We start from the raw sequence: 13,219 nt of genomic DNA on the forward strand, positions 1-13,219 counted from the left end.
ATTCTATTTCGATTTGATTAATGTTATTATTAATAATTGATTATTAATATTAATCAGTATGGGTCTTAGGCTCGCCAATCTGTTTGATCAGAAGATAAAAGTTCTTGTCCCGAATCAGGCTCCACACAATTTACAAAGGACCCTCGGGGGTATGAAAGGAAGCACATAGATATAACTGTAAAGACTTTTATTAACATCAATGAACTAGTAAATAAATGGTAAAATAATCAGAGTTACAAAGTTACAATTGCATTACTGCTATTCAAAAGATAGTATTATAGGCTACGCAGCTTTGGTTAATATACTCACACCCTTCCTTGATAACCTGGTGGTAAGAGACACAGACCAGCCTTGCGGTTCGGGTTTCTCAATTCTCGAGTGAGAGATGCAGTGCTTAGAAGAAACTAATGCTCAGAGCTGTCAAAGCTAACTTAGTGTTTACTTGACTAACTTAAACTGAAACATAAAACCTAATAAACAAACTAAGAATAAAAGTTTAAGGAAACCAGATTTAGCCTAGTTCCCTTGAAACTTAGAAAATTAAGAAGAACAAGTAAAGCCTACTAATAGTAGTAGTCGTAGTAGAGAGATAGAATAGACGAGGAATAGGAATATAGAGAGACTAGAAATAGAATTGTATAGCGAGGTGGGTCACCTCTTTTATCCTCCCTCCTATGCCCAAATTTCATTCCTCACCCACAAAATGTTCGGGTACACTTCCTCCATAGGCTAGTATGTATGTGTGTATGGATGATGTACCTACCCACATATATTATTTCTGTTCTTTAGTCATTTCAGTTCTTTCCTTGTGGTGTACCTGTTAAGTCTGTGGGTACAAATTGAAAAAACCCCTATGCCATTCTCCATTGTCTATTGGTCCAGATAAAAGGTCTTAGCTATTTAGGTAACAAGATGTAGATCAACTTTGCTTTCTGGCTAAAAGGTCTTAATACGGATATGCTAACTTTGCCTTAGCTTAACATACAGGATATGGCCTGTAGGTCTCTTGTATTACAGCCGAATTTACTTTAATATAAATCTATAAACCTAGTACAATAAACCAAATACTTAAACTAAACTAAAAATAAAATATATATATAAGCAAGCAGGCTAATCCTATAGGCTACACATAGCAGGATTCAGAGAAAATCATTGGGAATTTTCACAGAAAAACTGAACACCTGTGATATTAAAGGTTTCAGAGTAGCAGCCGTGTTAGTCTGTATCCGCAAAAAGAAGAACAGGAGTACTTGTGGCACCTTAGAGACTAACAAATTTATTAGAGCATAAGCTTTCGTGGACTACAGCCCACTTGCATCCGAAGAAGTGGGCTGCAGTCCACGAAAGCTTATGCTCTAATAAATTTGTTAGTCCCTAAGGTGCCACAAGTACTCCTGTTCTTCTTTTTGTGATATTAAAATCTCTTTTCTCTAAAATTTCTGCTGAATAGCGTTACTTGGCAGAAGTACCATCATTCCACACATCACATTTTTCATTTCACCCCTAAAGTCACTTTTCTGCTCCCTAATTTTCTCATGGCATTTTTCACCTCCTTATTGCGCAGGGTGTAGATCAAGGGATTCAGCACCGGAGTGATAATGGTGTAGAACACGGTGACCATCTTATCCTCTGAGAAGGTGATGGAAGGTCTTAAATACATGAAGATACATGGCCCGAAAAATATAATCACTACAGCAATATGGGAGGCACAGGTGGAAAGAGCTTTGCGACGACCTTCGGAGGAGCGAGTTCTCAAGGAGACTAAGATGATGACATAGGATACAACCAGCACAACAAAACAGGTCAGAGAAATCATCCCGGTATTGGCAATGACCATGACGCCAACAAGGTAAGTGTCAGTGCAGGTCAGTTTCAGCAAAGGGTGCACATCGCAGAAATAGTGGTCAATCTCGTTGGGCCCACAGAAGGGTAACTGGATGGTCAGGAGAGTCTGAACGATGGAATGCACAAAGCCACCCACCCATGAAGCCATCACAAGTGAGCCACAAACACACCCAGTCATTATGGTTGTGTAATGGAGGGGTTTGCAGATTGCAATGTAACGATCGTACGCCATCACTGTGAGGAGGAAGATTTCAGTGCACCCAAAGAAATGGAACACAAACAGCTGTGCTATGCAGCCATCAAAGGAGATGGTTTTCCTCTCCACAAAGAAGTCTGTAATCAGTTTTGGGGCTGTGACAGAGGAAAGGCACATGTCTACAAAGGACAGATAGCTGAGGAAGAAATACATGGGAGACTTCAGATACTGGCTGCTCTTAACAGTGACAATGATGAGAAGATTTCCCAGCACAGTCGCGATATAGAGGAGTACAAAGAACACAAAACACACTGGCTGTAACATCTCATTGTGGCAAAGTCCCAAAAGGATGAATTCAGTCACATTCTGCGTGGCCTCCATGTACTCAGTTTAAATAATGGGTATATAGAATACCGCTAATCCACCTGCCGTGACACAAAACAAGGATAGGAATAATCAATAGATATTGACCGGTGACCAGGTGAATGTCAAGATGCATTGACTGAAGTGGTAGACTTTGTCCAAAAATAAAAATGAGCAATATGTAACTCAAGGAACTAGAGAAATTGGCTTGAGTTACATATTGCCATGAACAGTGTATACACCTCTACCTCAATATAACCCTGTCCTCGGGAGCCAAAAAATCTTACTGCGTTATAGGTGAAATCGCGTTATATCGAACTTGCTTTGATCCACTGGAGTTAACCCCCCCCCCGGAGTGCTGCTTTACCGCGTTATATCCGAATTTGTGTTATATTGGGTCGCATTATATCGGGGTAGAGATGTACTCAAAATAATTAGAGTGGAAACTCTGAAGACGTTTCATTATATTCTTCCCCCATAGTGAATCATCAAAGACTTTAACTGTAAGTGAAAAATTTAACCTTAACTACGCTTTGTAATCAGCCCTTCCATGATACGCATTCTATTTTATTCTTATTGCATTGTTAAACACCCTTCAGAAATCCCATTTTTCAGCCAAGGATAACCACATCGCTTCCCTTTGCATTTGGGCACATAAATGCTCAAAAATATTGATTTGTGCATGCAAACATGAAACTGAGTTACCTTGTTAAGTAACCAATGATTGAAAACTGGTCTCTGATTATTTTCATCACAAAATTATTTCACAAAATTTATATTTAGTTGAAAAGCCATTTTAACTGAAAAAAATGGTTTCAGTGGAGAATTTTGACCAGCTTTACACAAAACCCCAATTTAAACTAGAATTAAAACACTAATTTATCAGCAGGACTCATGGATACACTTTAGATTATCTATGCTGCTCCAAAAACGCAAAGTAGCCATAAACACTGTTCGATTGACCGGTTAACTCTGTCACCAGAGTGGTGGAAAACAGCTGAAGCCTATTAGTGAACCTGACCCTATATGTGTTATCATTTGATTTGAGGTGACTGAATTAAATTTTCTGTGTTCAAAAGGAAGTATTTATGAGTGGTCATAAACAGGAATGGATTAAATATGGTGTGGCGGGTGGTCATTGCTTATGGACTAGCATCTAATAAACCTATTTTATAGATTTCAAAACTAAAATTAAAATAACAAATAAAAATAATATGAAGATTTTTCAAGAGGGAAGTTTGTAATGAAGATTTTAGAGTCATTCATCGCACTTTAGGTGAATTAGTTGGAGACCGATTGATGGAGGGGGAATTAAATTGGAGTGAGTCTGAATAAAGTGTTTTCTTTTTCTTTTACATTGGTAGAACTAAGCAGGAAAAGAACAGCATAAAATACTCAACCTTGCTGGAAAACTCACATGGGTTGTATTTGCAGATCTCAAAACTTACCTGGATGGTGATGGGTTTTATTTCCCCTGCTTCTAACCTGCTCCCGTAGCAAAGGTGTTTGGCTCTGAACAACAGTAAGCAGTTGATGAGGGTGATTTACAAGATCATCAGTTACTCCCTACTATATAGATTTTCTGCTTTGTAAATTTCATCCTAACACCCATCTTTACAAGCCCTGTCTTAGGATATCCTTTGCTGTCTGTCAAATCTGCGAAGACCAAATTAGCGAACTAGAGAAGTGGTTTGGTCAAGGCAGCCCCCAGGAATCTTTTCACATCAACCACTCTCCTAACTCACAAAGCCTCAGGTCGAAGACCATCTCCATCCCTCACTCTGCAAAATCTAAGACCCAACAAGATCTTTGGGGAAAACTGTCTCCCTCTTTGCTGTGAAGTCACAGCAGAAATTTTTAAAATAAATATGTAGTGGCAGTGCGTTATTCTCTGGTTAATGAGCTCCCAGAGGCATTTCACAGCTTCTCCACTGGAAATAGTTTTGAAGAAGCACTCCCCTATACAACTTTAAACATGTATGTGAAGCAAACTTCCAAAGCTCTGCTGAGAGTTAGTCCCTTTCATTGTTTTCAAACTCCATCTTTCAATGTGAACCATCCCGCACCTCCTCATATTTTCACCAAGTGGTGGCCTTAGAGATCTTGCTATTATCCAGTTCCTTCTACTCACACCCCCTACATAACAAGAGGGCACAGGAAATCCAGTGTCAATTTCCTCATTTCACTCCTATGCTTAGAAAGGGGACCTCGAGAACTTGGGCAAAAGGCAACAAGCTCTGTGGACCTGCTGTGTGTGGACAGCCATTGGATCAGGCCTTAACCGAAGAGAACTCATGCCCAACAAAATCAATGGAAAATCGCCGGGTTGACTTCAGTGACTTTTGCATCACCCTTAATCACTGATAATGGGATTGAAAAATGTTTGGATTTCTCTTCTACGTGATAATGTGACTCAACGGTGACAGGACCAGGGCTTGTGACAAGACTGGGGCAATGGGATTTCACTGCAGCGCCAGTTCTCAGAGACACCCTGGCTGCACAGGATGATGGGAGTTCGGAGGAAATGCCTGGTGATGTGGCCACTGCTGCTTACGTTCCAGGATGTTATCTTGTATTCCGCCCTATGCTTAGTCTGGGGTGCCACGGCTGTGGAAAGCGTGGGAAGGCTAGCAGCATCACTGGTGCTGGGACCTCCCACCTCATATAGGCACTTGATACTATTCACAGTGAAAGTGTAGCCCACTAGTGAATGTGCGTCTCCGACCTTCCTACGTGCCAAAGTGCTGACGCTGTTGCTCTTTAATTCAAGCTCTACCAACTCCTGCCTTTACTTCCGGAGATCCCCAGTTAAATCCTTGGTGTGTTGGGTGTCACAGATGGAGGCTGCTACAAAAACAGGAGTGGGACCATGTAATCAAGGATATAAAATATGTTTGTACTTCATATGGCTTTTCCAAATCCGTACACGGGGGTGGGAGGGGAGAGAATATGGCTTGATACCCTCTCTTCTACTTATGCAGCCATAGACAAACTGGTCCATCATAAGAGAAGAGTTAGTTATTCCCTGGGGTAACAAAATGTTGTGTCATGAAACCACAATTGCAATGATATGGCCAGATCGAGCAGATACAGCAGCTATTAGAGACAATCAAACTATGCCATTGACATAGTATTCATTGGGAATGTATCCCCTTTTTTCCTAAGCGAATCATTCATAAAAGCACTACTGATCTTCTTTGATCATATTCGTAACTCTTACGTCTACATGACAGTGTTCAGATGGGTAATTTTCACTTCTGAGTTGTTCACAAACTGTTCGCTCGGACTTTTCTCTCTTTGTATTGAATTTGACATGTTGGTGGCCTGCCAATCCCTTCCTAACTCTAAGTGGGGATTCCAGCTGTCTTCAGTAAACTCCCACTGTCCCAGTCGTGAATGGAAACAATGGAGGGGCTGCGGAAGCCTCTTGAAGCCCCTTTTAGGTCAGAGGACAGAAGAGCTAAGCAAGGAAATGATCCATGTACTTGTTTGGAGACACTGGCCGTCGGTCATGGTGCTTTGTCAGGTCCACTGCGGCCTGACTGACTCACCCTGCCGAGCTGCCGTTTGTGGCTTCCAAGGTGTATGCTCTATAGCACAGGGAGGCCAATTCCTCACCCTGCTTTGCCCCTGGGTCCACTAATTGAGCTGCCTCTGCAGAGCAAAGAACAGCACAGAGCCCTCAGTCATCCTTGCCTAGCGGCTCCGCTGGCCCTCCTTCTCTTGCTGTGCCTTGGTTTCCCCTCTCTGAAAAGCAGGAGTGAATCCATTTCACTCTCCAACTCACCCATTGCTGACTCAGTTTCCCCCTTGTTGTCCCTCCCATCTAGTTAGCCCTGCCTCCTGGCACTGTATTTGCAGGGTTGAGGGGCGCGGCCTGCTCACAGCCTGGTCATAGGGCAGCGCAGGGGCTGAAGAAACACTGGAGACTGAGGTATCAATATGGCAGGAGCATGCCTAGCTTCAAAACTTCCATTGGGCAGCCCTGCATGAAATCCTATACTATATTCCCACAGGATGTGTCCAGTACTGTCAAAGATGAGGCTGGGGCCTTTCCAAAGGTGAAGGGGCCTGAGGTATGATACCCCAAACTGCTCCTAGGTCTGATGACCCATGCCTTGGTGGGGGTCTGTGTGTGCTAGCTCTGTGCCACTGGTGAGTGGCCCCATCAAATGGAAGAGGTGAGCACAGAATCCACATGTCCAAGATGGTGGGGAGGGTAAAGGAATCTGCTTCGCCTCCCGCTGAATAGACACAAGGCCCAGAGTGGTCCTTTGTGGCAGCCCTAAGTGAATAATCCACCCAAACCCCTATTTCTGCCGACTGAGCATGAGCTAAAAGCCAACGAGCTGTGAAGTTACAGCAGAAATATTTAAAGTGAATCATAAAGAGTAGCATGTCATTGCCTTGAGTAATGAGTTCCCAGAGGCATTTCAAGGTGTCGCCATTGGAAGCAACAGTGAAGAGGTAGCTAAGCCATATTGCTTTGGACACATCTTTCAGGCAAACGTTTGGTGCGTGTTGACAGTTAAGCCCAGATTTTTAGGCATTTCTCCACTCGGCATTACAAGGGCTAAGGGATTTAGGTACACTGCCTTTTCAGGTTCTAAGCAGCCTAAGTCAGACTGAGACTTAGGCATCTAAGTGTCTAAATCACTTTTGAAAATGGGATTCAGCAATCTAAGTCACTCCGGCCTTGTGATACGGAGTGGAACAGCATCTAAATACCTTTACAAATTCGGTCTTTAGTCCCTTTAGTGGTTCTGTGCCTCACACTTACAATTAGATGTTTTACCAACAGCTTGTGCTATAGGTTTGAGGCCTTTCTATCTGATACATGGTTCATATCTGGTTCATTCTATCGACACCTTCCTACATAACAAGACATTGCAGGAACTCCTGTGTCAAAATCTTCAGTTGTCTCCTAATGCTCCGGAAGGGGGATCTTGAGAAGAGTAGCAATGGAGAGTTAGCCCTCTAGGAAATGGTGGGCATGAACAGCCATCGCTCCTAACTAGAGCTGTGTAAATAGATTTTTCAGTTCACTGGAAATTCCAAAGATAAACTGTGGGGGAGAGGAACTGTTTTGGGTTGAACCAAAACCAAGATTTTGGTAAATTGAAAAGATTTAAAAAAACGTTTAGTTTTGGGTCAAATGAAACATTTTGTTTGACCAATAATGAAACAGGTTGATTTGGTTTTGTGCAATTTTTAATAATTATTTTTATTTTTTTAATAAAATTAAAGGAAATGTTGAAACAAAAAGTCATTTTGAATCAAAAAAACTGAAATATATTTTTAGAAAAATCAAAACAAAATATTTATTTTTCTCTGAAATTTTTAAAAAGTTTCCCTCCCCCCCTTACCAAAACAATTCAGTGAAATCAACTCAAAGTATTTCAGTTTACCCGAATCTGCATTTTTTGCTGGTAAAAAGGTTTCCGTTTTAAAATGTCACCTCGCTCTAGTCCTAAACAATCACTTAAATAAGAGATTTAACAATATTCCGATTTCAGTTCTACGTGCTCATGCAGTAAAGTTACAGGCCTCAATCGTAACAATGCAAAGGCCCATGGAAGGAATGATTCACCAAGCTTTGCAGCAGAGACATTATACCAAAATCAACCAGTGAGAGCTCTGGGGAAGTGCATGCTCAAATGGGTCCTGCCACATTTTGTCACAACATGCTGCTTACATACCACGCCGTGACTGCTCTGGGCCTACAGCTGGAGCGAAGGGAGGACCCAGCATCTGTGGGAAGTCTACCACCACCAGTGGTGCTGTGTTCTTATGGTGAAAGCCAGTGAAAGGTTCCCATTGATTTCACTGGGACCTGGATCAAAGGCCACACAGATTTAAGAAGTGGCTGCCCTTTGTTCACCTGTGTAAGATATGTATTGGGAGTAACGATAAACAACCTCACCCACACCCTCACTTACCCACCGACAGAACCAGTCCGGCATTGATGCATAATGAGAGACCTGTGACGTTAGCCTATCTGTAATGACACAAAACAAAGATGCTGACATCTCTCTCAGAGCAGGCACATGGCAAAGCCAAACATATTCCTTTAATACAGTATTCACTGGGATTTAGACTCAGTTTTTGTTTAGGTACATAATGGTCCCACTACTGTTTTTGTAGCAGCCTCCATCTGTGACACCCAACACACCAAGGATTTAACTGGGGATCTCCGGAAGTAAAGGCAGGAGTTGGTAGAGCTTGAATTAAAGAGCAGAAGCGTCAGCACTTTGGCACGTAGGAAGGTCGGAGACGCACATTCACTAGTGGGCTACACTTTCACTGTGAATAGTATCAAGTGCCTATATGAGGTGGGAGGTCCCAGCACCAGTGATGCTGCTAGACTTCCCACGCTTTCCACAGCCGTGGCACCCCAGACTAAGCATAGGGCGGAATACAAGATAACATCCTGGAACGTAAGCACCAGTGGCCACATCACCAGGCATTTCCTCCGAACTCCCATCATCCTGTGCAGCCAGGGTGTCTTTGAGAACTGACGCTGCAGTGAAATCCCATTGCCCCAGTCTTGTCACAAGCCCTGGTCCTGTCACAGTTGAGTCACATTATCACGTAGAAGAGAAATCCAAACATTGTTCAATCCCATATATCAGTGATTAAGGGTGATGCAAAAGTCACTGAAGTCAACCCGGCGATTTTCCATTGATTTTGTTGGGCATGAGTTCTCTTCGGTTAATGCCTGATCCAATGGCTGTTCACACACAGCAGGTCCACAGAGCTTGTTGCCTTTTGCCCAAGTTCTCGAGGTCCCCTTTCTAAGCATAAGAGTGAAATGAGGAACTTGACACTGGATTTCCTGTGCCCTCTTGTTATGTAGGGGGCGCGAGTAGAAGGAACTGGATAATAGCAGGATCTCTAAGGCCACCACTTGGTGAAAATATGAGGAGGCGGGGGGGGGGGGGTTCCTATTGAAAGATGGAGTTTGAAAACAATGAAAGGGACTAACTCTCAGCAGAGCTTTGGAAGTTTGCTTCAAATACATGTTTAAAGTTGTATAGGGGAGTGCTTCTTCAAAACTATTTCCAGTGGAGAAGCCGTGAAATGCCTCTGGGAGCTCATTAACCAGGCAATGACGCACTGCCACTACATATATATTTTGAATATTTCTGCTGTGACTTCACAGCAAAGAGGGAGACAATTTTCCCCAAAGATCTTGTTGGGTCTTAGATTTTGCAGAGTGAGGGATGGAGATGGTCTTCGACCTGAGGCTTTGTGAGTTGGGAGAGTGGTTGATGTGAAAAGATTCCTGGGGGCTGCCTTGACCAAACCACTTCTCTAGTTCGCTAATTTGGTCTTCGCAAATTTGACAGACAGCAAAGGACATCCTAAGACAGGGCTTGTAAAGACGGGTGTTAGGATGAAATTTACAAAGCAGAAAATCTATATAGTAGGGAGTAACTGATGATCTTGTAAATCACCCTCATCAACTGCTTACTGTTGTTCAGAGCCAAACACCTTTGCTACGGGAGCAGGTTAGAAGCAGGGGAAATAAAACCCATCACCATCCAGGTAAGTTTTGAGATCTGCAAATACAACCCATGTGAGTTTTCCAGCAAGGTTGAGTATTTTATGCTGTTCTTTTCCTGCTTAGCTCTACCAATGTAAAAGAAAAAGAAAACACTTTATTCCGACTGACTCCAATTTAATTCCCCCCCTCCATCAATCGGTCTCCAACTAATTCACCTAAAGTACGATGAATGACTCTAAAATCTTCATTATAAACTTCCCTCTTGAAAAATCTTCATATTATTTTTATTTGTTATTTTAATTTTAGTTTTGAAATCTATAAAATAGGTTTATTAGATGCTAGTCCATAAGCAATGACCACCCGCCACACCATATTTAATCCATTCCTGTTTATGACCACTCATAAATACTTCCTTTTGAACACAGAAAATTTAATTCAGTCACCTCAAATCAAATGATAACACATATAGGGTCAGGCTCACTAGTAGGCTTCAGCTGCTTTCCACCACTCTGGTGACATAGTTAACCGGTCAATCAAACAGTGTTTATGGCTACTTTGCGTTTTTGGAGCAGCATAAGTAATCTAAAGTATATCTGTGAGTCCTGCTGATAAATTACTGTTTCAGTTCTTGTTTCAGTAGGGTTTTGTGCAAAGCTGGTCAAAATTCTCCACTGAAATCATTTTTTTCCAATTAAAATGGCTTTTCAACTAAATATAAATTTTGTGAAATAATTTTGTGATGAAAATAATCAGAGACCAGTTTTCAATCATTGGTTACTTAACGAGGTAACTCAGTTTCATGTTTGCATGCACAAATCAATATTTTTGAGCATTTATGTGCCCAAATGCAAAGGGAAGCGATGTGGTTATCCTTGGCTGAAAAATGGGATTTCTGAAGGGTGTTTAACAATGCAATAAGAATAAAATAGAATGCGTATTATGGAAGGGCTGATTGCAAAGCATAGTTAAGGTTAAATTTTTCACTTACAGTTAAAGTCTTTGATGATTCACTATGGGGGAAGAATAGAATGAATCATCTTCAGAGTTTCCACTCTAATTATTTTGAGTATATACTGTTCATGGCAATATGTAACTCAAGCCAATTTCCTCTAGTTTCTTGAGTTACATATTGCTCATTTTTTATTTTTGGACAAAGTCTACCACTTCAGTCACTGCATCTTGACATTCACCTGGTCACCGGTCAATATCTGTTGATTATTCCTATCCTTGTTTTGTGTCACGGCAGGTGGATTAGCGGTATTCTATATACCCATTATTTAAACTGAGTACATGGACCCCACGCAGAATGTGACTGAATTCATCCTTTTGGGACTTTGCCACAATGAGATGTTACAGCCAGTGTGTTTTGTGTTCTTTGTACTCCTCTATATCGCGACTGTGCTGGGAAATCTTCTCATCATTGTCACTGTTAAGAGCAGCCAGTATCTGAAGTCTCCCATGTATTTCTTCCTCAGTTATCTGTCCTTTGTAGACATGTGCCTTTCCTCTGTCACAGCTCCAAAACTGATTGCAGACTTTTTTGTGGAGAGGAAAACCATCTCCTTTGATGGCTGCATAGCACAGCTGTTTGTGGTCCATTTCTTTGGGTGCACTGAAATCTTCCTCCTCACAGTGATGGCGTACGATCGTTACATTGCAATCTGCAAACCCCTCCATTACACAACCATAATGACTGGGTGTGTTTGTGGCTCCCTTGTGATGGCTTCATGGGTGGGTGGCTTTGTGCATTCCATCGTTCAGACTCTCCTGACCATCCAGTTACCCTTCTGCGGGCCCAACGAGATTGACCACTATTTCTGCGATGTGCACCCTTTGCTGAAACTGGCCTGCACTGACACTTACCTTGTTGGCGTCATGGTCATTGCCAATACCGGGATGATTTCTCTGACCTGTTTTGTTGTGCTGGTTGTGTCCTATGTCATCATCTTAGTCTCCTTGAGAACTCGCTCCTCCGAAGGTCGTCGCAAAGCTCTTTCCACCTGTGCCTCCCATATTGCTGTAGTGATTATATTTTTCGGGCCATGTATCTTCATGTATTTAAGACCTTCCACCACCTTCTCGGAGGATAAGATGGTCACCGTGTTCTACACCATTATCACTCCAGTGCTGAATCCCTTGATCTACACCCTGCGCAATAAGGAGGTGAAAAATGCCATGAGAAAATTAGGGAGCAGAAAAGTGACTTTAGGGGTGAAATGAAAAATGTGATGTGTGGAATGATGGTAGTTCTGCCAAGTAACGCTATTCAGCAGGAATTTTAGAGAAAAGAGATTTTAATATCACAGGTGTTCAGTTTTTCTGTGAAAATTCCCAATGATTTTCTCTGAATCCTGCTATGTGTAGCCTATAGGATTAACCTGCTTGCTTATCTATCTATCTATCTATCTATCTATCTATCTATCTATCTATCTATCTATCTATCTATCTATCTATCTATATTATTTTTCTTATAGTTTAAGTATTTGGTTTATTGTACTAGGTTTATAGATTTATATTTAAGTAAGTTTGGCTGTAATGCAAGAGACCTACAGGCCATATCCTGTATGTTAAGCTAAGGCAAAGTTAGCATATCCGTATTAAGACCTTTTACCCAGAAAACAAAGTTGATCTACATCTTGTTACCTAAATAGCTAAGACCTTTTATCTGGACCAATAGACAATGGAGAATGACATAGGGGTTTTTTCAATTTGTACCCACAGACTTAACAGGTACACCACAAGGAAAGAACTGAAATGACAAAATAATATATGTGTGTAGGTACATGTCATCCATACACACATACATACTAGCCTATGGAGTAAGTGTACCCGAACATTTTGTGGGTGAGGAATGAAATTTGGGCATAGGAGGAAGGATAAAAGAGGTGACCCATCTCACTATAGTATTCTATTTCTAGTCTATCTCTATTCCTATTCCTATTCCGCTTCTATTCTATTCTATCTCTCTACTACGACTACTACTGTTAGTAGGCTGTACTTGTTCTTCTTAATTTTCTAAGTTTCAAGGGAACTAGGCTAAATCTGGTTTCCTTAAACTTTTATTCTTAGTTTGTTTATTAGGTTTTATGTTTAAGTGTAAGTTAGTCAAGTAAACACTAAGTTAGCTTTGACAGCTCTGAGCATTAGTTTCTTCTAAGCACTGCATCTCTCACTCAAGAATGGGAAACCCGAACCGCAAGGCTGGTCCTGTGTCTCTTACCACCAGGTTATCAAGGAAGGATGTGAGCATATTAACCAAAGCTTCGTAGCCTATAATACTATCTTTTGAATAGCAGTAATGCAATTGT

The 13,219-nt window shown here is 41.6% G+C and overlaps 2 protein-coding genes across 4 annotated transcripts; one reads left to right on the plus strand and one right to left on the minus strand.

Moving 5' to 3' along the window:
• Window positions 1-1,492: 1,492 nt before the first annotated feature.
• LOC135983460 (olfactory receptor 4S2-like) lies at window positions 1,493-2,422 on the minus strand. Its single transcript, XM_065595760.1, has one exon. The coding sequence runs from the start codon at window positions 2,420-2,422 to the stop codon at window positions 1,493-1,495; it is 930 nt and encodes a 309-aa protein (XP_065451832.1).
• A 2,348-nt stretch (window positions 2,423-4,770) lies between these two features.
• On the plus strand, window positions 4,771-12,131 carry LOC135983461 (olfactory receptor 4S2-like). Of its 3 annotated transcripts, none has more exons than XM_065595762.1 (2): window positions 4,771-4,785; window positions 11,217-12,131. In XM_065595762.1, exons 1-2 carry the CDS (start codon window positions 4,771-4,773, stop codon window positions 12,129-12,131), a joined length of 930 nt encoding a protein of 309 aa, XP_065451834.1. The 3 variants fall into 3 exon arrangements, with proteins under 3 accessions (XP_065451834.1, XP_065451835.1, XP_065451833.1); XM_065595763.1 differs by lacking the exon at window positions 4,771-4,785 and adding an exon at window positions 5,877-5,891; XM_065595761.1 differs by lacking the exon at window positions 4,771-4,785 and having other exon boundaries at window positions 11,202-12,131.
• The last annotated feature ends 1,088 nt before the right edge of the window (window positions 12,132-13,219 follow it).

This window comes from Chrysemys picta, chromosome 4, assembly GCF_011386835.1.
Source record: "Chrysemys picta bellii isolate R12L10 chromosome 4, ASM1138683v2, whole genome shotgun sequence".
In the NCBI taxonomy this organism is placed as follows: Eukaryota; Metazoa; Chordata; order Testudines; family Emydidae; genus Chrysemys; species Chrysemys picta.